This window comes from Leuresthes tenuis, unplaced genomic scaffold, assembly GCF_036924035.1.
Source record: "Leuresthes tenuis unplaced genomic scaffold, fLeuTen1.0.hap1 SCAF_6, whole genome shotgun sequence".
Lineage (NCBI taxonomy): Eukaryota > Metazoa > Chordata > Actinopteri > Atheriniformes > Atherinopsidae > Leuresthes > Leuresthes tenuis.
In genome coordinates, this window is record NW_027325360.1 from 15,445,621 (window position 1) to 15,468,271 (window position 22,651).

The 22,651-nt window shown below is 43.2% G+C and overlaps 1 protein-coding gene across 2 annotated transcripts; it reads left to right on the plus strand.

Annotated features, from left to right (window-relative positions):
- The first annotated feature begins 531 nt into the window (after positions 1 to 531).
- Positions 532 to 22,651, plus strand: LOC140309797 (transducin-like enhancer protein 1). 2 transcript variants are annotated; one of them, XM_072387797.1, is made up of 20 exons: positions 532 to 1,282; positions 1,585 to 1,685; positions 2,405 to 2,468; positions 3,605 to 3,649; positions 7,421 to 7,483; positions 7,597 to 7,701; positions 12,560 to 12,776; positions 13,013 to 13,029; positions 15,213 to 15,326; positions 15,442 to 15,495; positions 15,709 to 15,858; positions 15,949 to 16,087; positions 16,388 to 16,587; positions 17,794 to 17,870; positions 18,030 to 18,279; positions 18,493 to 18,740; positions 19,002 to 19,149; positions 19,268 to 19,418; positions 20,210 to 20,286; positions 20,752 to 22,651. In XM_072387797.1, the coding sequence occupies exons 1-20, from the start codon at positions 1,259 to 1,261 to the stop codon at positions 20,857 to 20,859; spliced, it is 2,352 nt and encodes a 783-aa protein (XP_072243898.1). In that variant the 5' UTR covers positions 532 to 1,258; the 3' UTR covers positions 20,860 to 22,651. The 2 variants fall into 2 exon arrangements, with proteins under 2 accessions (XP_072243898.1, XP_072243899.1); XM_072387798.1 differs by having other exon boundaries at positions 12,563 to 12,776.

A 22,651-nucleotide genomic window follows, 5' to 3' on the forward strand; every position in this document is an offset into this window, starting at 1 on the left:
AAATGCTCATGTAGGAGATAATCACACACACACACAAAGATAGAGAAGAACATTTTAAGCTGAATTGCCTTGACACTTGTTGGGAAGGTTTACATCAGCTAAAATAAACAAAATTTGTGTTTTCTGTTTGTGTATGTGTGTGTGCGCTGATTCTGTTTGTGTTCACTTGTATGTGCGTGTTCATGAGTGTGTTTGTGTACGTGTGTGCACGCGCACATCTTCAACCCTGCGCCTGCTGAGCCCACGTTACTTTGATTGACAGGTCAGGCTTGCCTTTACACACCGCAACGCCCGCCCTGCGAGTCTGAGAAGTGTCAGCTTCTTGCGACACGCTGATTGGACAGAATTAGCGTTTCTCAGCGAGGTCAACGGACTAGAGGAAGTTTACAGAACAGCTATTGGTCACTTATTGAAGCCCCATTATGATCCCCACGTGGAACGGTGGCTCTGATTGGTCCGATGCCGTTTTGAGGGCTGGCCCAGAGTTTCGGTTAGATGGAGAGCGTGAAACCGCGTGAGAAAGTTGCCATTGAGGTAAAGCAGAGCCAGACGGCGGAGCGTTCGCGCCACTGTGGGAGTTTTTGTTATCAAAACTAACGTCATATTTCTTCCTTTTTTTGTGAAATCTATTTCGGACGCAGGTTTCCATACAAACTTAACGTGGAAATAAATATTTTTGTTTTTATTAAATGTTTAACCGCCAACTCGAGACCACGGCGAGTCAAGTGGGAACTCTTCACTGCAATTAACTTTTGTGGATTTGTTTCTGAGGCATGAGCTGAGAGCCGACAATTTGAGGCTGTGTGTTGACGGTCTACGGATTGTTGTCCTTTCGTCTGCGAGTTCGGTCGGCTCTCTTCTCGGAATACATCAGATTGTACACACAACAGACTGAAGTGGCTTCAGTCTTCATCCTCACTTGGTTCTTACCCTCCTTCCTCTTCAACTGCCTCCGGCTAATGAGCCGTTTGCCGTGCTTTTCCGGTTGATTTGCGATCGTACTGTCGCTGGAGCTCGGGAGACACAACAACCGAGAGACAGCGAGGAGCGGGGAATCACGTTCAACGGTCGGTGAACCCGGTTTGAGCAGGCGGGCGGTTGGTTTCCGTTTGAAATTAACGACAGTTGGACTTACGAAAAGAGGCGGATGGATTCGTCTCCGTGATCGGGAGCTTCACACGTCCTCTTTGTGCTCTGTTTGATTCCTCGTTAGCGGGGTTTTAAGAAGGACACGGTTGCTTCCCCCCCCGAGATAACAATGTTTCCTCAGGGGCGACACCCGGTAAGTTACTTCCCCTCTTTTGCATCAGTAATTCACTTGCCTGAGAACTAGATGTAACCTCTTTGTTTCTTGTACTTTCAGCCATCTACTTGCTAATACAATCTCCTCTCCACTTGTTAATTGGGCTCTGCATCTGGCCAGAGCAGCAGCAGAGTGGGGTTGATAATATTGTTTCTTCAATAAGAACATATAGTTGAAAGTTGTTGACATTACATGTGGGTCTCAAGAGGATTAAGTGCATATTGTGGGCCACATAATGAAGCGGCGTAATGTTGATAATCCCGTGTGTGTTTGTGTGTTAGACGCCCCATCAGGCTCCAGGCCAGCCCTTTAAGTTCACCATCCCAGAGTCACTGGACCGCATCAAGGAGGAGTTCCAGTTTCTCCAGGCACAGTACCACAGGTGGATAACACAAACGCACCCTTCACATAGAGGGTTCTGTTGTTATTATGGGCAAATTTTCCCCATTGTCATTTGCCCCCTAACTCTAAACCTCACCCTAACCACAGTCATCCACTCCTGCCATAATGAACAAAACCCCAAGTCTGGCCTCAGACTAACCCATAAACCTGGATGAGCTTCACATACACGCACATAAAAGCTCACACATATGAAGCAGGTTTCAGTGTTGGCGCTCACACTGCGGTAGGTCGAAGTCTCAGTGATGGGTGAGAGCCAGAGGGTGGTGTGTGGGTTCAGGGTTTCATAAATCACTCCTTATTTTCCCTTGCATGTGTAGTTGTGTACTGGCCCGGGACAGCTTTTTGTGTTGTTTTTCTTTGTATTAGACACAAACAGGTGAATACCGCTGACCTACAGACAGGATGTATTTCTAATTCACTTCCTGATTTAAAAAAAAAAAAAAAAAAAAGAGCTGGGTTTAAGGAAATCTCACGCATCCAGTACACAAGTTGTTGTCATCATTTGGCAGCCAGAATCTGTGTCTGATGTATCTTAAATCGGTGAGCAAATGAGAGGGATGTTTTATTCAACAGAGAGAGTAATCGTCTATATGGGCACACCACTTAAATGATTTTGGGTTCAAGCGAAAGAAAACTTGCTTAACTTTGCATGTTTTGAGTTTCCCTCTAAAGTAAGTGGTGGATTGTTTTGTTTTTCAGTCTCAAGCTGGAGTGTGAAAAGCTGGCCAGTGAAAAAACAGAGATGCAGAGACACTACGTCATGGTAAGATATGTGCACTCCATTCATCGCCCCTGCAATGTGCCCCCACATGACATGCTGGAGTCGGGCTGCCGAAGCGTCCTTGAGGAAGATCATTCTGTGCCCTTACCAGCTGTATATGTGAACTTTTATCTTTTCAAAGGCCGATGAATGAATAATCTGGATACGTTGTTATTACTGGAATGAAAGGAAGCCATTGCACAGCAACATGAAAGTAACACCTGTTTAGATTGCGCAAAGGTGTTCAGCCTGTTTATTCCGACATGCCAGGAAGGAGGTTGAGCGTTAAGCCGACTTCACACCACAATTGTTCCCCCAACTTCTATGCTAACAGATGAAGGAATGTATAGTTTAAACGGTCCTATTAAATGTTTTGGCATAGTGTTTGATTTTAATGTGGGAGGTAAGCATTGGGGAAGCTGTCCTCAGGAAAATACACATGTAAAGTATATGTTTTACAATCATATTGACTTAATATCAGAAACAATGTACCGTTCACTTTAGTTTCAATGTGACAGGATGACCCTTTCGCTTTTCGCTACCAAATATGGATTACACAAAAGTATGTTGTTGTTTTTTTATGTACATTACCCGAGGCATCGCTAGTCTAAAAAAACATGTGTAGGCAGTAGCTGTGTTGCAGCAGCACCACAACACAAAGGTCTGCGGTGTGAACACGCATGCTGCTGAGATGCACATGCAAAGCACAAACAACGTAGCTGCTGTTAGTCAGGCTGCAGACCAACTAGCTGTTTCCCATCGGGGACATTGTTCGTGTTAAGTGTATCGGTGGCAGAAAACATGACATCGCACATTAACATTTCAGAAATGTTTCTGGAAACATTGAAATGGAGTGATTGCTGTGTCTCTTGAGACAACAGGATTACACAGGACACTGTGCTTTTATTTGACACAGGAACAGAGCTATTTCTGCGCTATATGTAGACACATTTATCTACTTTCCTGCTATATTGACACTCCTGATTAGATTAGCATGGAGTGCCTTGTACAGGTAGTTTGATTGCTCTGTGATGACGACTTGTGAAGTTGCATAATCTTTTAGTTGATCCAGCTTTTTCATTTTCAAGGATCCAGATTCCTTTCTCTCTGCTAACCATCTGACTCTCTGTTCCCCTCAGTACTATGAGATGTCATACGGCCTCAACATTGAAATGCACAAACAGGTATGGCTGGTTATCTCTCTGCCTCTTTTCCACCCTCCATTCCCCCTGTTTGTGGCTCTTCCTTTCTTTCTCTCCCGTTTCCTCATGGCAAGATTCTGGTGTGTGTGCCTGTTAATATGTGCTCGTGTGTGTCAGTTTGCGCACAAACATATTTGTGTGTTCTTTCATTTCTGTGTGTGTATGTGTGTTTTACTCTGTGCGGATGTGTGTTTATTTGTGATCGATGGGGCTCTGTCTCCATTTCCCCAGTTAGGGCTGGCCGGCTGAGCCCAGAGGCAGAATGAATGGCTCTGTAGATTGATTGGTGCTGTCTAGGGGAGCGGCCTGCTTTATTACATTAGAGGGGCAGGGCTGGGGAGGGCAGAGGAATCGATCAACGTGAAGCCGACAGAGGAGATACAGTGTAGCTCCCCTTTTTAGAAGCTGGGAGGTTAAAGCAAGACGCAAACATGGAATACAGAATAGCAGGCACTTATCTGCTTTAATGTGCACATGTGTACAGACTGGGAAGGGCACTTCTCTTTAACCATAAGAGATGTATGCTAATGAGGTCAGGGCCATTTTTTATGGTGTTCATAGTAACATAGTAACACACAAATACAAAAGGTTAAACATGTATGTGCATAAATACATTCAGACACAGTGAAAGGTGAACATTCTTCCATGTTTAAGTGTGCAGACATATGGATAAGAAGTTAAAACGCGCCCTTTCTCATACACACATTTCCCCACGGGAGTGGTGCAGGGCTCCGAGCGCTAACCAGTAATTACCACAGCTATCGACCAGTCAGACCAGAGGAAATTGGAGGTGGATTGGCTTGGCTACTTCTTTGAGATATAGGGACACTTCCCTGCCTCTTTTACTCTCCTCTGCTGTGGTGTTTTTCTCATGTTCTCTCATCTCCTCCTCTGATATTTTCTTCTTTTTCTACTCCCATGTTTCTGTCCTGGTCTCTCTGGCTTCCTCACTGTTCAGTAACAGTTATGGGATCCCTTCTTTCTTGTTTCACCCACACCCTCACCCACATCCCCTTTTTACTTGGCTCCTCTTTCGTTTTATGTCCATGTGAAGCTGCTGTTCTTTCATTGTGACGGAGATGCATCTCTTCCTATTGTCCACACACACATAAACAGACACACACTAAAGCTCCAGGGGAGGTCATTAGCTTGGGGCTGCAGTTGTCAGAGCAACAAGCTTCTGTGGGCGGGGGGGTAAGGGGGATACAGACTAACAACACACCTCCTGCTGGGGAACTAAAGGGGTGAGGGGGGGTATAGTTTGGCAGTAATGCTCCAATTATATTTGTAATGGGAAGCCTGTTCCCTCTTAGGACATTGTGTGTGCGTATATGCTTAAAACTTTCCTCTGTATCCTCAACTTTTGTTTATACACAGTCTCAATTAGAGAGTCATCATGAGGATTTCTGCACCACAGCAACTCTCTAGTTTTGCTTTTCAGAAGTGCTTTGATTGAGAACATGAGTGACGCATCTTTGTTCCTTTTATTTATTTTCTTGAGCCACAGTTTCTAATGAAACCTTTCATATCACACAGCTCTGGATGTTTGTGACTTTGTCTTGTTGGTTTGGATTTGCTGGCTTCACCTTATAGTAGCTGGTCAAACTATTCTCAGACAGCCTAATCAGTGAGCCTTCATACAAAGCTAATTATAGGCTTACAACAGGATTCTGCAAATAGATGTACAGGTATGGTCTACCTGATGAAAATCTTTATTTAAAGCTCTCTTGGCAAAAGTTGGCCAGCATGAGCCTGGGTCTTGGATCGTGGAAGCCAGAAGGTCTTTAGCTTGTTGGGATGCTGGTTTCTTAAGGATTGAAGTATTGTATGTTTTTGAGATCCCTAAAAGACTTAACCATGCATTACACACAATTATCCTCTCATTTTGAATGAGTTTGTGTGTCCAAGCTGGTACTGTAGAACTAGATGGCATTACAATTGGTGTCTAAGGTGGTCCCGGCTGAGAGGAGGAACACTATCAAAAGCAGAGATGTGGCAGCTTCATATCTCTGCTAGAAAAGTGTCCAATCTAACCAGAGGCTCTGCTTTGGCTCAGATTAATAAATTGACTCGCCTTTCTGGTCCGTTGTGTTTCTTCTTGCAACTAAATGATCCTTTTTTTGTGTGTTTTTATTCTGTTCCCTGCTCTTGTTTCTACGAAAACACAATTGATTGTCTTCTGGGTATTATAATTTGTAATCTTGCCAAGCATTATCCAAGGATTATCTTAGTTTTTTTTTGGTTTTTTAACTTTGTCCAAGTTCTATTATAAGTTAAGCAGCTACTTGTTTAGTTCAAGACTCATTGAGAATACACTAGTATTTGTTTAAGCCTATTCCAAGTACATAATTGGCTGATCCGCGGCAGGGTCAGTAGTTTGGTGAGGTGCCAGGTGTATGCGTGTCAGAGCTTTCTGATCAGAGCAGCTATGTTTCTGGTAAAGAGGAAATCTCGTCCTTAGCTTTTCAGGAATTGTCAGACACCTTAAAACCGATTGAACGATTCCGAGTGCGAGAGGCGTGGTGTCAAGGATTGAAGTGTTTGTAGTAGCTGCCCAACCACTGACTACTTGTTGAGTTGAGATGTTCAACTCGGATGGAAAGTCGTAGAGACGTGTAGTGAAAGATGGCATTGCCTTTAATATCTCCACAAGGTTTGAGTTTGAATAAGTTTAATGTTGCACAACTTTGGGACCAATTGCCTGTTTCCATCATCCTGTGTTGCAATTTAGGTGAAATGCTATTTAGTGAATGTTAGCATATGAATAAGCTCAACTAATGTGTTAAGGCAGGTAGTAAACTGCAACACTGTCTGAAAACGGTCTTTTCTATGTAGTTCTCTATATGATTGGTGTGAATAGGGAAAACTTGTCATCTTAATCAGTTTTTTTTCTTCACAAAGAAATAATGTTTGGTCAGGTGGGGTTTTTTGTCCCGTTGGGACTCCAAATGCATTTCTTGCTTGATGAAAACATTCTGACTTGTTTTTAGTCCTGAGTTTTGAAAAGTTTCCAATTGAATTTATCCTGCATTTCTTTGACATTCACACAACCACAAAGGGCATTTAGATAGTTCACATCCAGCATGTGTGTCTGTGTTTCTGTTTATGAGGAGTGTGTGCTGAGCGATCACCAGGTTTCATGGTTCCTCTCGTTCCCTCTTTATCTTGGACGCGGTTGTCTCTGTTTGATTGGATGATATGTAATATGAGTCCTCTCATCTGATTTGATGCCACTGTGGGGGTATCTGGTTTCAGCCAATTGTAGCCACCTCCGGGGCTATAGGGGGCAGGCGGATGTGTTGGCATGGATACTGGGGGAGAGCAAACTAAGTTAGCAGCTGATTAGATTATGTTGAAGTGCTGATGGGAAGAGGGACAAGAAGGACCGAGAGAACAAAAAAAAAATGAAACGGGCAAGAGAGAAACCTGAGACCACAATAGTAATTAGAGACTAAAGTCTTATTGTATTATGTGTGTGTGCATTAGTGTGACTAATGTTGAAAATGGCCCCACACTGAATTTGTGTGTAGATGGAAGTAGATGAGGGTTGTTATTGCATCATAGTCTGATGAGGAGCTGTGTGTGTGTGTGTTTGTTCCTGAGGAGGCAGCAGTTTCCAGTGTCTTAATGCGAGTGTGTGTACATAGTTGTATTACTTTATTGGTGTAACTGAACAGCTGTCTTTTCTAAATGAATGCAATTATGTTATCAACAATTGAGTCTCTCGCTATTTTGTGTCTCTGCTTTCATCAGACTGAGATTGCCAAGAGACTAAACACCATCTGTGCACAAGTCATTCCCTTCCTCTCACAGGAGGTAAGTATGTGTGTGACTTTGGGCCACAGACTGCATTTTGGTTGCCCTTTATGCACTCTAGTTGTTTTTCCAGCTTTGCTTTACATCATTCTGTGTGTCTGTGTGTTTTACAGCATCAGCAGCAGGTGGTTCAAGCTGTGGAGCGAGCTAAACAGGTGACTATGGCCGAGCTTAATGCTGTCATCGGGGTACGTGGACTGCCAGGTCTTCCACCTACAGTGTGTATTCTTCTAATTTCTCTCTACTCACACAAACTGTCTCAGTGTTTATTCCTTTAAAGATACATTTGCTTTTCTGGCGATTGTGTAGTGTCGATCTCAGAGGAAAAGGTGCACTTCTTCTTTGTCTTCCAGTGGCCACTATTGTCATTATGGCTGTGTTTAGAGCTTTGGAAGAGTCCAGCATTCCTTTTTGCACTGCTGTTACAAAATACACATTATTCTTTCATTTTGAGAGAAAATAGAACATGAAGTGTCCACCTTTCTGTAATCCTTTAAAGAATCATAACAAAAGCCGTCTGTTTGGGGAAAAAAGCTAGAGTTTACATGGCCATGACTACATAGCACGGAGACATAATACAAATGGCTCAAGGTGATTTATTTGAGATGTTTTTTTTTTTTTTGCCTGGTCTGATCTGAAACCTGCAGCATCACTATTGAAGCTGTTATTTATGCTTCTGTTAGAAGTTAAGCATCTGCTAATGTAATTTGCTTTGACTTGGAGCTGGGCAACATGGCTATGATGGTGATACTACTAATAATAGTAGTGATCTTTTTATTGTTATTATTGTTAAGGTATGTTTTCTGAGTAATGCACTGTCTCTGTTGTTAAAAAAGGGCCTGTAATAGATCAGATAGATCAGTGATATATAGATCACATATGAATCTAAACTTTGCTTTTATATGTGATCCATCTAGTGAGGGCTTCGACACGACGTTTAAGAATAGTTAAGGAAAATTATGCAGAGTCTTCGACTCACCGACAAACACAGGACACAATCTGGGATGTGACTACTGTAAATTCTGGACTATAAGCTGCTACTTTTCTCCCAGGCTTTGAGCACCGCGGCTGATAATACAGTGCGGCTAATATGTTTTTTTTCTTCTTTTTTTTTCATGCCGCCAAAAACTTTTGCCTCGTAACATTAGACCAATAAAACTTAACGAATAGTTCACATGAAATTGTCCAATGAAATTGTACGACAAATCAAACACACTCACACTGCTAAATTATTGTAAATCTGTCGTTTGCACTCAGCCTCAACATGGAAAACAAATGCAGAAATGCATATGATGCAGCTTTTCAATTAAAGGCGGTCAATCTGAGATGAGATTGTAGGAGCGACAACAAAGAGACTGAAGTGAGTGACGAAGTTCTGATGCTGTTCAATTCGGACACTGAAGAAGATGACTTTGATGGTTTTAGTGCGCATGAGGAAGATGAAGATAGCGATCAATGACTCCCATAGTCAATGACTACCAGCCGTGTTGCAGGCATGGTTCGAGGGGCAGAGAAAGCCAAAAAAAGACACGTATTTGTGCGTTACCGATAGGTATTTAAGTTAAAACCATCGGTGTTACAGGCACTGTTTGGGAATGTTACCATACGCACTTAATTAAAAGTTTAAAAGTCCTCACATGTAACATCTTTCTGTGTAAATATCTCATATTACAATGTGGATAATCCGGTGCGGCTTATACAAGTACAAAATGGATTAGAGGGTGCGGCGGATATTCAGGTGCACTCTATAGTCCGGAATTTACGGTACGTTGTAAGCAAGGGAAATGCACATTCTGGCGTGGCTCTGCAGTGGAAGCAGACTGTTTCATGTTTAATGCAAAGTGAGACTACAACTGTCTCATTTTGCATGCTGCACAGTGATGTGGTGGTTAGTGCTGTGGCCTCACAGCAAGAAGGTTCCTGGGTCAAATCTCTGCCGTGCATGTGCATCTATGCATGTGCAAGGTGTAGGGTTTTGCATCTTGTTTGGGAAAAAAATAGAAATATGTATTAATATTAGTAAAAATGTTGCTATACTGCACAATCCTATTTTGAAACCATCATACAAAGCAGCCACTCTTTCTGGAAGGAAATTAAAATGTAGTTTAACCTGTTCTTGACCTGTACTTATCGAAGAAATGATCCTGAGCGCGTGGAATACTTCTGCTGTGATGATGGGCTCGTCCAAGATGACTGTCCAAGATGGTTGTTAAAGGACACGCTGGCTCCTAGACTGGGCTGTTCTCTCAGAACTATGTACAGTGCCTGTGGCAGACCTTTATTTTGTAAGAAAATGAACAAAAGTCACAAACGTCACACCTGTATCTCATCCTAGGACGGAAGTGTGAGAACTTAAAGTGGCCGTTCGCTTTGTTTCTTGATATAAAAAAAAAAAAAAAAAACCATTACTCTGGAGAGAGGTGTGAAATTTCATGTTATTTTGTGTGCTTGAGTTCTTTACAGACTTGGCAACGGAACCACAGCATCAAACTATACTAAAGATCACAACACAGTAGTTGGATTGTAGAGTCGTGTGTGGGACGTATGAGAGGCTTAATTTGAACTGAAAGAACTTTTTATGCGTCAAGAAATAGAAATATGACCTTCACCTAAAAATGTTCGGGTTTTTTTGGACAGGATATAATTTAGCTATAACAAGAGATGATGGATTTGAAATGACCAGCTGTGAGAGAAGGGTTTTTACCTGCTGTTTGGCAGTGATGTTCTTCTGAAAAGAAACTATATTTTAAAAACTCACCAAAAATTTTGTACGATCATAAACCACAAGCCTGGTGTGCTGGTTGTTGCGATCGGGACTCTTTCTTTAGGAATGATTTTTCTTTGGGATGGGATTAGAAGAATTGGTCTTAATCAGCCTTATAGGAGCCATAAGGGTTTAACTGGCAGGAGAAGAAGCTATAAGCTTGAGTTTGAGGGAAATGTGGGAAGGATTCGGGGAGGGTGGGGGTGTAGCTTTAGTTTAGCTAAGAGTAAGGCAGTGGGATCAGAGGGTAGATGGTTTGATGCGTGGTGGGTTGTTAGTTGGCGTGGACTGATGGGGGTCTCTGTTTGTGTGGGATGGGGTGAGAGGTGGATTTGGCAGTTTCTGTTTGAGTCTTAATTGCAGGATTTTAGTGTTTGTAAAAAGGGGGGGGTCAGGCGGTTGCTCTTATAACCCCCCCTCCTTGTCCATCTCCTCCCGTCTCCCACGCCAGCCTGTCATTCACCCCGTTTGTGAGTTAAATGAGTGTAATGAAGCATGTTGCCCCTACCTCTGCTCTCATTTATGCACACACAACACACTTTCGTACACACCAGCTCACACTAACCTCCCATGACAACCCGGGCTCCCCGAGCCTCCACCAATACTTCCCCTCCATTTACTCCCATCTGGGGGTGCTGTTTGTGTATCCATGTGTGTGAATGTTTTTGTATCTGTTTTTGCATGCGTCTGTGTGTAGCAGAGCGTACATTTCTGTTTTCCCCAGAAAACAACGGGCAGGGTTTGGATGGCTCAGTGAGGGTGTGTGTGTGCGCCTGCCTTGTTTATCTAGACTCCGTGTATGCATGTTAGTGTGATCAAGTGTGACGTGTGGGTGTGTTTATGTTTGATTGCTTGATTTGCGAGCCAACACTGTACTTTCTGTGTGTCAGGCAGGCATGGGGGTCGAGGCTAAAAGACCATTTTGCTGTTTTGCTTTCATTCATGGGGGTGGATATTGGGAGTGAGGGATGGATGGAGAGGAGAAAAAAAAGGCGGTGGCTCAGGAGGGGAGGTGGGTTAGTCAATTAGGTGAGATAAAAGTCGGTTTGACCTTCAGCACTCCTTCCACCCCTGCTGAGTCGCCTCCTGTGCCCCCCTCTTCTCCTCTTCTCTCCCTCCTTCCTCCACCCCTCCTTGCGGCGAATCAGTGAGCTTGGATTCCCGCGGCTGCTGTCTGAGGAGGCAATAATGATGTTTTGGAACACAAAGGCATTTCACGCTCAGACGAGCGCCTGATTTGGTGTGAAAGAGAGAGCAGGGCTGCCAGCCAAACTTGCCCTCCCTCCCTCTCTCTCTCTGACCCTCTTCCCTCCTTCCCTCCTCTCCTCTCTCTTCAGCCGCCTCGCTCCCTCACAAGACCTGACAGTGCGAGCAGCAGCTGGGGCTCTCGACTCTCTCCCCTCCTGCTCCTTCTCTGTCATTCCTCCCTTTCCTCCTTGTGTCCCTCCCCCTCCTCTCCTCCCTCCACATCCTCAGGCTTTGGGCTGTGATCCCAGCTGTCAGTATTGTTCAGTGTTTGACCTCGGAGGGTGGAGGATGTGTGTGTGTGTGTGTGACGCAGTGTGTAGGGGGAGAGGATGTGTTCATCCTCTCGTAGAGAGCAGCAGCTTGTTGAGGTGATGTAAACCCCAGACACTAAAGAAACTGTCCCAGCTGTTGAAGTCTCTATTGATTAAGTTAGAGTGCTATTGATTTTCACATATTGGTGGTGATGTTTCATTCAGACTCTTTAAGTTTTTGGTGTCTCGTGTTGTTTTGCACATTGTGGCAGCTATGCTGCATCATCGCAAGCTGCAGCTGGAGAACTCTGCTTAACAATATTGTAACATTGTGTTCTGCGTCTCAGGTTAGTTTGATTGGACCATAATCGTGCTGCGAGCTAAACTCATGTCTTCATGTTTATTGGGATTATCTTGATCATTATTGATCCGTTGATGTAAAAGTAAAATTTGATATAAAAAGAAAATGAATGAAACCTAAACAATCCGTTTCTCCTGTGCTTCCCACTCTTTGAGGGTCGACTGATGGTTTCTTGATTACGTGTCGTGTTGCATTCACTTCCGCTGCTGTAGTTTAGTGGCACCTGGAGTTGTTCACCTGGAGATGATTGGCTGTGGATGACAAGAACATGTGCTTTAAGACGGCCTTTTAAATGAGCAGAAAAGGACAGTTGAATCATTTACTGCCATCATTTGTATGATAAGTGATCGTCAGTGAAAATTCATTTGATTGTGAAAAGACTAGTAGGGTTGCGACACGACTTCAGTTTTTTTAACTCGTCATCTATTTCTCTTTCTGTTCCTCTCTCATAGCAGCAGCATCTATCCCATAACCACGGCGGTGCCCCTGTTCCCCTCACCCCTCATCCCGCTGGCCTCCACCCTTCTCAGCTAGGTGGTTCAGCTGGCCTGTTAGCTCTGTCTGGAGCACTCGGTGCGATTCCTCCCCACCTGGCAGGAAAAGATGGTGATAAAAAATCTCACTTGTCTGGAGCAGACTCACACCCTGCAGGACCTGACCACCTTAGAGGTGAAGACATGCTTGTGTTGTATATTTTTTTTTTGTGTGTTGCATCCTTTGATTTTGCTAATAGAGACACAACTCGTTTTGGCTTTCTCTGAGTCTGATTTGTCTGTGACTTTTGAATTCTTAGGTAAAGACACATTGAACTCATTCTCTTTCCTCTCTTATTTTTCTGTTTTTCTCTCTGCTGAACACCCAACCCTGTAACCTCAACCACATGTGTGTTTTTCCAATGGCAACAGAGCGAGAGCCTGGCACAGTAAGTACTTCCTCTTTCTACAGCAATGCATACTGTTCTAACAAACAACTCAGTTTAGTTTCTTGTTTAACTCTAAGGGTACAGTTTGGATTTGGGAGATTTGACTTTGTTATTAAATGTATTTTGATTACAATTAGTTTGTCATTGCGCTGTTAGTGCATATCTGTGGGTCAGTAAACTCCACTTTAACAGAGCCAGAAACGCATTTAAATAGGCTGCTGTGAGTAATTTGCATTTACATCACATAGATCAATGCCATGTAACTGATAGTTTGTGCTTTTGAACAAGGTCTTACTATTTGATGATGCATTTTTCTGTATTTTACTGAAATAAGATCATCTAAACTGTCCCAACAAGTTTATCCTCAGTTATATTCGAACTAAGATGTGAAACCTATAGTACAGGAGACTTCAGCCTTTCTCTTTTTGTTCATTTGGATATTCTTGCTTTTGTTATCAAATTCTTTGTTGCTGCAGTGACCCAGTTTCCCCTCAGAGATCAATAAAATTCATCTCACCGTGTCATTATGAATAAAAGCACCTTGTAGTTTTCACCCACTGTTTCACACCCAAACAGCTTTCATCCCTCACGGTTTTATTTATGTGATTGCTATTTTCAAAGCGAGTGTGCGTTTGGCGATCTCTTGGATTTAGTTTAGTTCTGCCCTATTCTGAACTTTTAGGCTTCCTTTCTCCAAATGAGCTTTTTAGCATGATCACAAGCACACGCACACACACACACACACACACGCACACACGCACTTCTCCAACCTGGCCTGCATTGTTGTGCCTATTTAACACCTCAGTGAGCAGATTACCCCCTTCCACCCCCACCCACCCCCTCACGCCGCCCCTGATCCCGCGCTTAAAGACTCTCATTGTGTTTAATGCCACCACCACTGAGAGGAGGAGGGGGGGGGGGGGGGGGGGGGGGGGGGGGGCTTGGGAAAGGGTGGGAGGGAGGGAGGGAGGGAGCAGCAGTCATATGACACTGAGCTTGTGTGTGTGAGTGAGAGACACCATGCTAAAAGCGAAGGGGGGGGGGGGGTTGCCGCTTATGTTTTGCGGGTCAGTGCTTCTGTGCTCAGCTCACTAAAACCTTTCAGTGAAGGGGGGAGGAGGTGAGGGAGGGGGCTGAAGGAAGGGGCCTTTGTCAGTATACAGATTTTAAACCCCCCCCCCTCCCCCCATGCCTCTTTCCCTCCCTCGTCTCTTGTCACCCTTTCTTTTCCTCCACACTCACACCCTCCCTCCATCTTCTTTCTCCTCTAATCTCATCTCCTCCCTTTCCCCTTTTTTCTCACCCCCCCCCCCCCCCCCCTCGTCTTAGCTGTTCCTCCTTCATTTACCCTTTCCCTCCTCAAAGTGCTCGCTCCCTTGCTAGATGTGTGCATGCGCATGTGTTTGTGTATGTTGGATGCACATTTCATTGACAGGCTGAGACTATAATGGACTCTACATGAAGCTTTAATCCATTAACAATAGGATCCGTTGGTCAGGAGGCCAGGGGTAGCCTGCTCCGTCTGTGTGTGTGTGTGTGTGTGTGTGCGTGTACCCGGTCTTGGGACACAGGGACACCAAAGTGTTACGCAAGCAATACACACTTGCAGTCTGTTACACACTTGTTCATACACACAGGCTTTCACAGTCAATTACACCCTGCACACACACACACACACTGACACACAAACAGCAGCCAGTGCAACTTGTCAGAGCCAGGAGAGGGAGCACTGATAGATTTTGAGGGCCACTTAATGTAATCATCAACTTCAGAGGCATGTGTTTGTGTTTGGTTGTGACTGGCTTTGGTCAAGTGAGAAAAGAGGTTGCTGTTAAAGTGTTAGTGCTGCTTAATTCATGCTTCTGTGAACTGTTAACCTATTTGCAAGCAAGAGTCTGTTTTTCTAACCTCTACACATGGCTGAATAGCTCTTGTAATTAGTGGTAGATGGATCTGCCCGTTTAGCTGGTGCAGAACGCACAAACATCCAAGCACAACCTTAACTGTAAATGGCAAGATTGTCTCACCACCTGAAAATCCCCTTTTCTCTCCTGTCTTTTTTCCTCCAAAATCCTTTAAATTTTCTATTTACACTCCTGTCTTTTGTTTTTGATCTCTTCTCATCCTGTTCCACTTTGCTCTGCCTTTCTGCCCCCCCCCTCCTTCTCTGCTTCTGTCTGAAGAGTAACTCAGTGTTGCCAGAAAGTCTCAGGAACTCAGATAAGCGACGCAACGGACCTGACTTTTCAAATGACACTAAGAAACGCAAGGTGGATGACAAGGACTCCAGCCACTATGTAAGAAATTGTTCTGCTTTCTCTTCTTTTCTTTTTTTTCCCCAAAGAAATGAATAATATGTGTTAACGTGTCTCTAATTGGCATGCTTATCGATCTGATTGACTTAATTTTCAGGATAGTGATGGAGAGAAAAGTGATGACAATTTAGTGGTGGATGTTTCAAATGAGGTCAGTATGTTTTTGGTATTTTTCTCTCAATTTTGTTGTTGTTACTGCGATGAACATGTTTCTTTGCTGTAAAAAATGATGCTTAAACTAAAGTCAAACATAGTGCAACACTTCAGTTAGTGTGTGTTTGTATGAGAGATGGCTCCTTTTTTTTTCTTTCTTTTTTTAAAAAACGAATGCTCTGTGTTGATAAATTTATGTCCCCCCCACCAGGATCCAGCCTCCCCTCGTGGCACACCTATTCCATCTCCCAGAGAAAATGGGATGGATAAAACACGTCTTCTCAAGAAAGACCCCTGTAGTCCAGCTTCTACTGCTTCATCAGCCAGCTCCTCCTCCCTCAAGTCCAAAGAGATGGCGATGGTAGGGATTGTCATTTGTTTCAGCTTGAAGTCGGTTTGATTTTGAATAGATAGTAGTTCCATATTTATAGTGTCTCTCTGTGTGTGGCAGCGAGATAAGGCAGGTACTCCGGGGCTTAAGTCAAGCACGCCTACACCAAGAGGGGACTCCACCCCTGGGCCAAGTTCCACACCTGGAATCCGGCCAAGTCTGTCAAAACCCCCGTCCATGGAGATACCACATCCACCGAGTAAGTCCAGTATAAACATTTAAAAATGAAATGTATTACAACTTGTGTCATTTTCCAAGATGCCATGAAGACTCACCCTCACCATTAATGGTCGAATGACTTTGTATAAATTCTGTAAAACTTTTGTTTCGTGGCCCAGGCTTACTTAAGTGCTGTGGTGGTTCAGAGCTTTGCTTCTGTAACTGACAAATTTCCTTGCTTTTGCTTAGCGATCATGGAGAGAATTGTAATCGAGGATAATCAGCAGTGTCCGACGACTCTGAGCAAAACAATGTTTTTTTTTTCCCCTCTTCTCTTCAGCTGCGGGGTTACGAACTCCCCTGGCTGTTCCGGGTCCATATCCAGGTGCATTTGGTATGCTGCCCCATGCAGCAGGGATGAACGGAGAGCTGGCTGGTGCAGCCGGCGCTGCAGCCTATGCCGCTGGTCTGCACAACATGTCGCCTCAGATGAGTGCTGCAGCAGCAGCCGCTGTGGCTGCTTATGGCCGCTCTCCTATGGTGAGTGCAAAATTCGGGTGAATGGTTCTTTGGTGACGAGATGGGACTTTTTATTGAGTATGTAAATTTTTTGCATGCACAAAATAAAGGAACCCCATCAGATCAACAGAACTGTTGTTTAAGACATTGAATTTCAGAAATGTTTAACTGATATCAAATGGGTGTTAAGAGTTTGTGCCCAATGGACATTGAACTCTTTGACCTTGTTACTAAAGTGAAACGTTTCAACAAATCTCCTCAAATGAGTCTAAATACAACCTTCATCATTACATAATTAACTTCCCTCAGGTCCATATTCGGTAAAGTCTCCTCTTGAAGGAATCTGCGCCCTGACAGTACGTCTCTAGTCTGGTATCAGGATGCATCTCTGTGTTTGAGTTTCTTTTAACGCCATTCTTCTTTGTAAACCCTGTTCAGCCTCGTTGAGTTTCATGATGAATAGTAAACGGAACAATGAATTGTCAGATTCCCTGTAGCCCGCTCCAGGCTGATTTTAATTTCTAACATATGTCCACTAATGTCACATCTTGATTAAACTTGATCACTCAAGACATTAGCGACCTCAACAACTGAATTCTGTTAAATTCACTTCAGTTTTGCTCACTTTACATTTAGTTTTACTGCATCAGTTTCACAATACATTCATTGTGATCCATTCTTTGCTAATAAAGAGGTGCAAATACTTACTTTGACTACTTTTCCATACTGTTTTTTTCCATACTTTCCATTTTATATTGCAAAGTGTATGTAATGTTAATAGTTGCACAGCTGTATCTCGCAGGCCTTGCTTATTTATACTGTGGGTATGCTAGTGAGCGTTACGTTCAGTCACCTCATCAATTGGTTATTTGCATAGTGTTCATTACACTGTTCAAATATGTTTAGAGGACATACAGCTGTGTCTGGGCAACACTTGATAGCAACTCAGGTTGTGTACTCACCAGCAGCATGAGTGTGTTTATTGGACCAGGGCTGGAAGGAGAGCAGCCCAAGCACTGACAGCTCTCCCTGTGTGTTTGCAGTCTCTTGCACTTGTCATTTGAATTCAGTGTGTGTGTGTGTGAGTGCTTGAGAGTGTCTGTTTGCTTTGTGCTCATGAGTGTTTGTGTTCTCTTCCACAGGTTAGTACTGACCTGTGTGCATTTTGCCAATTCCCATGGCCGTGTGCTTACACAGCGCTCATAAAATATGTTTTCTCTTTTGAAGGTTGGTTTTGATCCTCATCCTCACATGCGAGTCCCTGGAATGCCTCCTAGTCTCACAGGAATACCTGGTGGCAAACCGTAAGTGTTTTTGTTTTGATTGTTAGTTGGCAATTAAATCTATTTCTAACCCTTTCCTCTACTTCATACCTTTTTCTCCCTTCTTCCACTTCCTCTTATATCCTCTTACAATCTCCTTTTCCATATGTGATCTCATATCCTTCTTCTCTGTGCCATCAGCGCCTATTCCTTTCACGTTGCCGCCGACGGGCAGATGCAGCCAGTTCCATTCCCCCCAGACGCTTTAGTGGGACCAGGAATTCCTCGTCATGCTCGTCAGATCAACACACTGAACCACGGAGAGGTGGTGTGTGCTGTCACCATCAGTAACCCCACCCGACACGTTTACACAGGAGGAAAGGGATGTGTCAAGGTCTGGGACATTAGTCACCCAGGAAACAAGAGCCCTGTGTCCCAGCTGGATTGCCTGGTGAGTGAGGTGGTTGGTGTTGGATAGTAACACAGTATAAATAATCACTGGAGCAGCAGATCTGTTTTACTAACTGTCAAAACTGTTCAAACCACAACTTTTGTGGTCATAGAGCATGTTTGTACAGACCTGAAAGGTCTTTTTCACATAGAATTGTAATTACTTGATTGAATTATTTACAAAAAAAAACAACTTTTATGCCCGTTCCACCAGAACCGAGACAACTACATCCGCTCCTGCCGTCTCCTCCCTGATGGCCGAACGCTTATCGTGGGCGGCGAGGCGAGCACATTGTCAATCTGGGACTTGGCCACACCCACTCCCAGGATTAAAGCAGAGTTAACATCATCAGCACCAGCGTGCTACGCTCTGGCCATCAGCCCGGACTCCAAGGTCTGCTTCTCTTGCTGCAGTGATGGAAACATTGCAGTCTGGGATTTACACAACCAGACACTCGTTAGGTAAGAGATCACTGTCTGATTTTATTGTACCATGACAGGCAGCATGGATAGTGAGCTCCTTTTTAGTTTTGTTTTTGTAGATGAGACCAAATAGTTAGCATTTGTACTACAAGAGTGGCTGCTGATGTGAAAGTGTGCCTGCTCTTTGAGTTTAATAGCCTGCGGTGGACACTAACTGCCCATGCAACACAAGGTCTATTGCGTCTCTGTTGAAACATTTCTCTCTTTATTTTACTAAGAACTTGTATGTGTATCCTGCAGGCAGTTCCAGGGCCACACAGATGGAGCCAGCTGTATCGACATCTCCAACGATGGCACCAAGCTGTGGACTGGAGGCCTGGACAACACTGTCCGTTCCTGGGATCTGAGGGAGGGACGGCAGCTGCAGCAACACGACTTCACGTCACAGGTACACACTCGTATTGAGGCGTTATCCCCAGGGAAAAGCCATTCCGTTTTGACAGCTGGTCAAATACTCTGACAGTGCTGACATAACTTCAGTAATAATTCTTTTATCCTCTGTCCAGATCTTCTCACTTGGCTACTGTCCGACAGGAGAATGGCTCGCTGTTGGAATGGAGAGCAGCAATGTTGAGGTCCTTCATGTCACCAAACCCGACAAGTACCAACTTCACCTGCATGAGAGCTGTGTTCTCTCCCTGCAGTTTGCGTACTGTGGTAAGCAACTTGCTGTGTACATTTCTGCCGATTTACTATTTCCTTCATTACATGACGTCTATTCTATTTTTTTTTTCAAATAGATTTTGTTTAATTTGCGATTACATTGGTGTCTAGAGGTAGCCAGGAAACACACCACAGCTCTTTGGCTTGAGCTGTGGTGTGTTGTGGTTAGAGCAAGAAAGCCTATCATCGTGGTTTTAAAGAACTTTTCCCTTTTCCCCAAGTGGTATTTTTTAATCCTGCATCTGACAAAAATCATTTCGCAAAGAAAGCTTGGATGTTCAGTCCAATTTGTGTTATTGATCTTTCTGTATTTGCAGTATAAGGCAAAAATTGGAGCCGTCAAGCAGTGAAGATGATTTTTTCTTTTGTGGTCGTCTCTGTTTTTCACAGTTGACAAAGTAACTGGATCCATCATGCTCTTGATCACAAGAACAAGAACAATTTAACCAACCGATGCAAAAGCTGCAGAATTCTCTTGATTGTTTCCAGGTGCATGTCAGCACGTCAGTAGTCAAGTTTTGATATCCTGCTGGCAGTAACAAAAGACCACAAATTTAAACTACAGACTTTAAAACGTCATGAAATGCTTGGTATTGTTTGTCAGATATCAGTTTGGAAAATTACATGTATGTGTGGTGGCTCTGAGTGGTCAAAACAACTTTAAAAACGATCAACATAGTGTGAGATCAGATTTATTTCTGAGCGTGGAACAGTTGTGATTGTCTGTTCTTTTTAGCTTCCACTTAACTTTCTTATTGTGGTGTTTTTTTTGTGCGCTTCTCCAGGCAAATGGTTTGTGAGTACAGGAAAGGACAACTTACTGAATGCATGGAGAACACCCTACGGAGCCAGCATATTCCAGGTTGGGACTGCACAACATTCAACATATAATCTATGACTAAAGATGTAAAATGACCGATCCGAGTAGGCAGAACTGTTTTTTTTCACTGCCACGAGAGGATGGATACTAAACGGCCACAATGCGGTCCTTAAAGTCCTCTCTGCTGTACATTTAGTTGCATGTTTGCACATTTCTACATGTCTGCTGTTGAAATATGTGATGAAATATTCATTTTTGGTTTGTAACATGTTTAATCTCATGTGCTGAATCAGCACCTTATGGACAATTTTATCAAGCATGTTGTGATAGCTGCTGCAACTTCTACACCTTACAGCAATGCTGAAAGGAATGACAGCACCAGGCATCGTGATGTTTTCATTTGTGCACCTAAATATTATTTCACAGACAGAAGCCGTTTTTCTAGATTTTATCAGAAACTTCTTTCCCGCTGACTCGCATTTATTCCTCTTCTTTTCTCCTCCTCAGTCTAAAGAATCGTCTTCGGTGCTAAGCTGTGACATATCTGTGGATGACAAGTACATCGTTACTGGTTCAGGGGACAAGAAGGCCACCGTTTATGAGGTCATCTACTGAAAATACAGAAGGAAAGCAGGGACTTTCACTCTTTTCCATAAATCTTTATTACATTTCTAGAGATTTTCCCATGGAGCCAGAATTCACAGACGAGAGACTTTTCTGGCATACTCTTCTTCGCCGTCACATCTGCTGCATAGACCAAGAAAGGAGACAAAGAAACATTTTATCTGGGCATATTTATTGTGCCTGTGAAGTTGACTCCTTATCAGCCGGGAATTAAATGGAGCAGTTGGATGATGTATGGAGGTAAAGAACCTGTGTGGATGTTGGAGTCTACTGCTTTCTGCATTGGACCAGCCCAAGTTTTGTGGCCAAAAGGGGATTCTTTGACTGGAACCAGGTCTCTTGATGATGGTGTACCCAACTACAGATGTTGAAGCGCATTCAATTTGGTGTCTCAACCCGTAGTAGAGACTCTACAACAAACTAGCAGACTATATTTAAGTGGCAAACAGAAAGAGAAAATGGTGGACAGAGACGATCTGAAGTTTAGAGGAACAGCAGACGGATGAACATTTTACAGACCATGAATGCTGAATTTATTGGTTTGTATTTTGCTTTAGACAATGCTCACGACCTGTTGATCTCTCAGCCTGGAGTGTTTGACCTTAGAACCTCAGCCTGCTTTTCTGATACGCCTACACTGTCTGAAAAGTACTCCCTCTGTCTTAACAGTAAGTCCTATTCATACTAACTGCACTGTAGTGGTAGCTGTCCACCTACATGCTTTACTTAAATACCCAAGTGGGACGTTTTCAACATGCTAAAGGCTATGCTGACCTGTCTGACCTTATGCTACTGTAAACTCATTCAAACCAAGAGAGAAAACTACATATGTGGAGAATTATTAGCTTACAGTGACATTTAAGCTTCAAAAATAGTGTTTGAAAAGTTTACCTACAAATGGCTTAAACCTGGTTTGTTCTGGAAAAATCTGCTTTGTATTTTTTTTTCCCCCTTCTGATGGTGGTTGAAAGAACAATTGGTGAAAACCTGGCATAAAAGAGATTAAATTCACCTTACTTTTCCCAATATACCCACTTTAACTGATCATTTGCCAATTTTCCCACGTTTGCATTAAATAAATCCTGAAGCGTCCCGGATCCTAACTTGGGACAGGCTTACGTAAGCCTTCAGACTGCGATTTCTTTTGTTCGTTTCGTAGCCTTTCCAGAACAGAATCAACAGGCGTGCCCTGTTGTAAGCCCTCATCGGTCTGTGAAACACTTCATGTCTTATACGAGCGGCGGTATTTCCTCACTGAACAGGAACCAGCTGCAGTTCAATCTTCTTGTACGTGTTGAATAGTGAAAATGATGACCTCATGACATTAAACGTTAAAACAAATGACATGACTTTTCACCACGTGTTGCCACTTGTTTTAACTTGAACTCTTGGACTGGGACATCAGCTGTAACTCATTGGGAAGGAGAATACCGTCACAATGTTTTTCCCTCTTTAAAAAGAATATTGTGAGATTACGAGATTAAATTATTCTTAAGTCTTTTGGAGATGTGTACAAAACAAGGTACAGTGATTACTTAAGTTTGAGGAGGAGTCCATCAGCGTCGGCCATGGTTAACTGATTAATTACAGGACCTGTATTTACCTTTTTTTATTTTTTTTTTCATTTTAATCTATTTTTGTCTGTAAAAATGTATATATCTTTTCTTTTTTTTCTTATAAGACATGCTTTAGAAATAAAGTTTTTGTACTTCTTTTACATATAATCAGGAGAAATACTAAATGGTCTTAAGGTAGTAACTCAAATGATTGAAATGTCTAGATA

Coding starts and splice junctions, on each gene's coding strand:
- LOC140309797 (XM_072387797.1), top strand. CDS start 1,259: ATGTTTCCTCAGGGGCGACACCCG. Junction 7,484..7,596: donor TTCCCTTCCTCTCACAGGAG/GTAAGTATGTGT, acceptor TGTGTTTTACAG/CATCAGCAGCAGGTGGTTCA. Junction 19,150..19,267: donor AACACGACTTCACGTCACAG/GTACACACTCGT, acceptor TCCTCTGTCCAG/ATCTTCTCACTTGGCTACTG.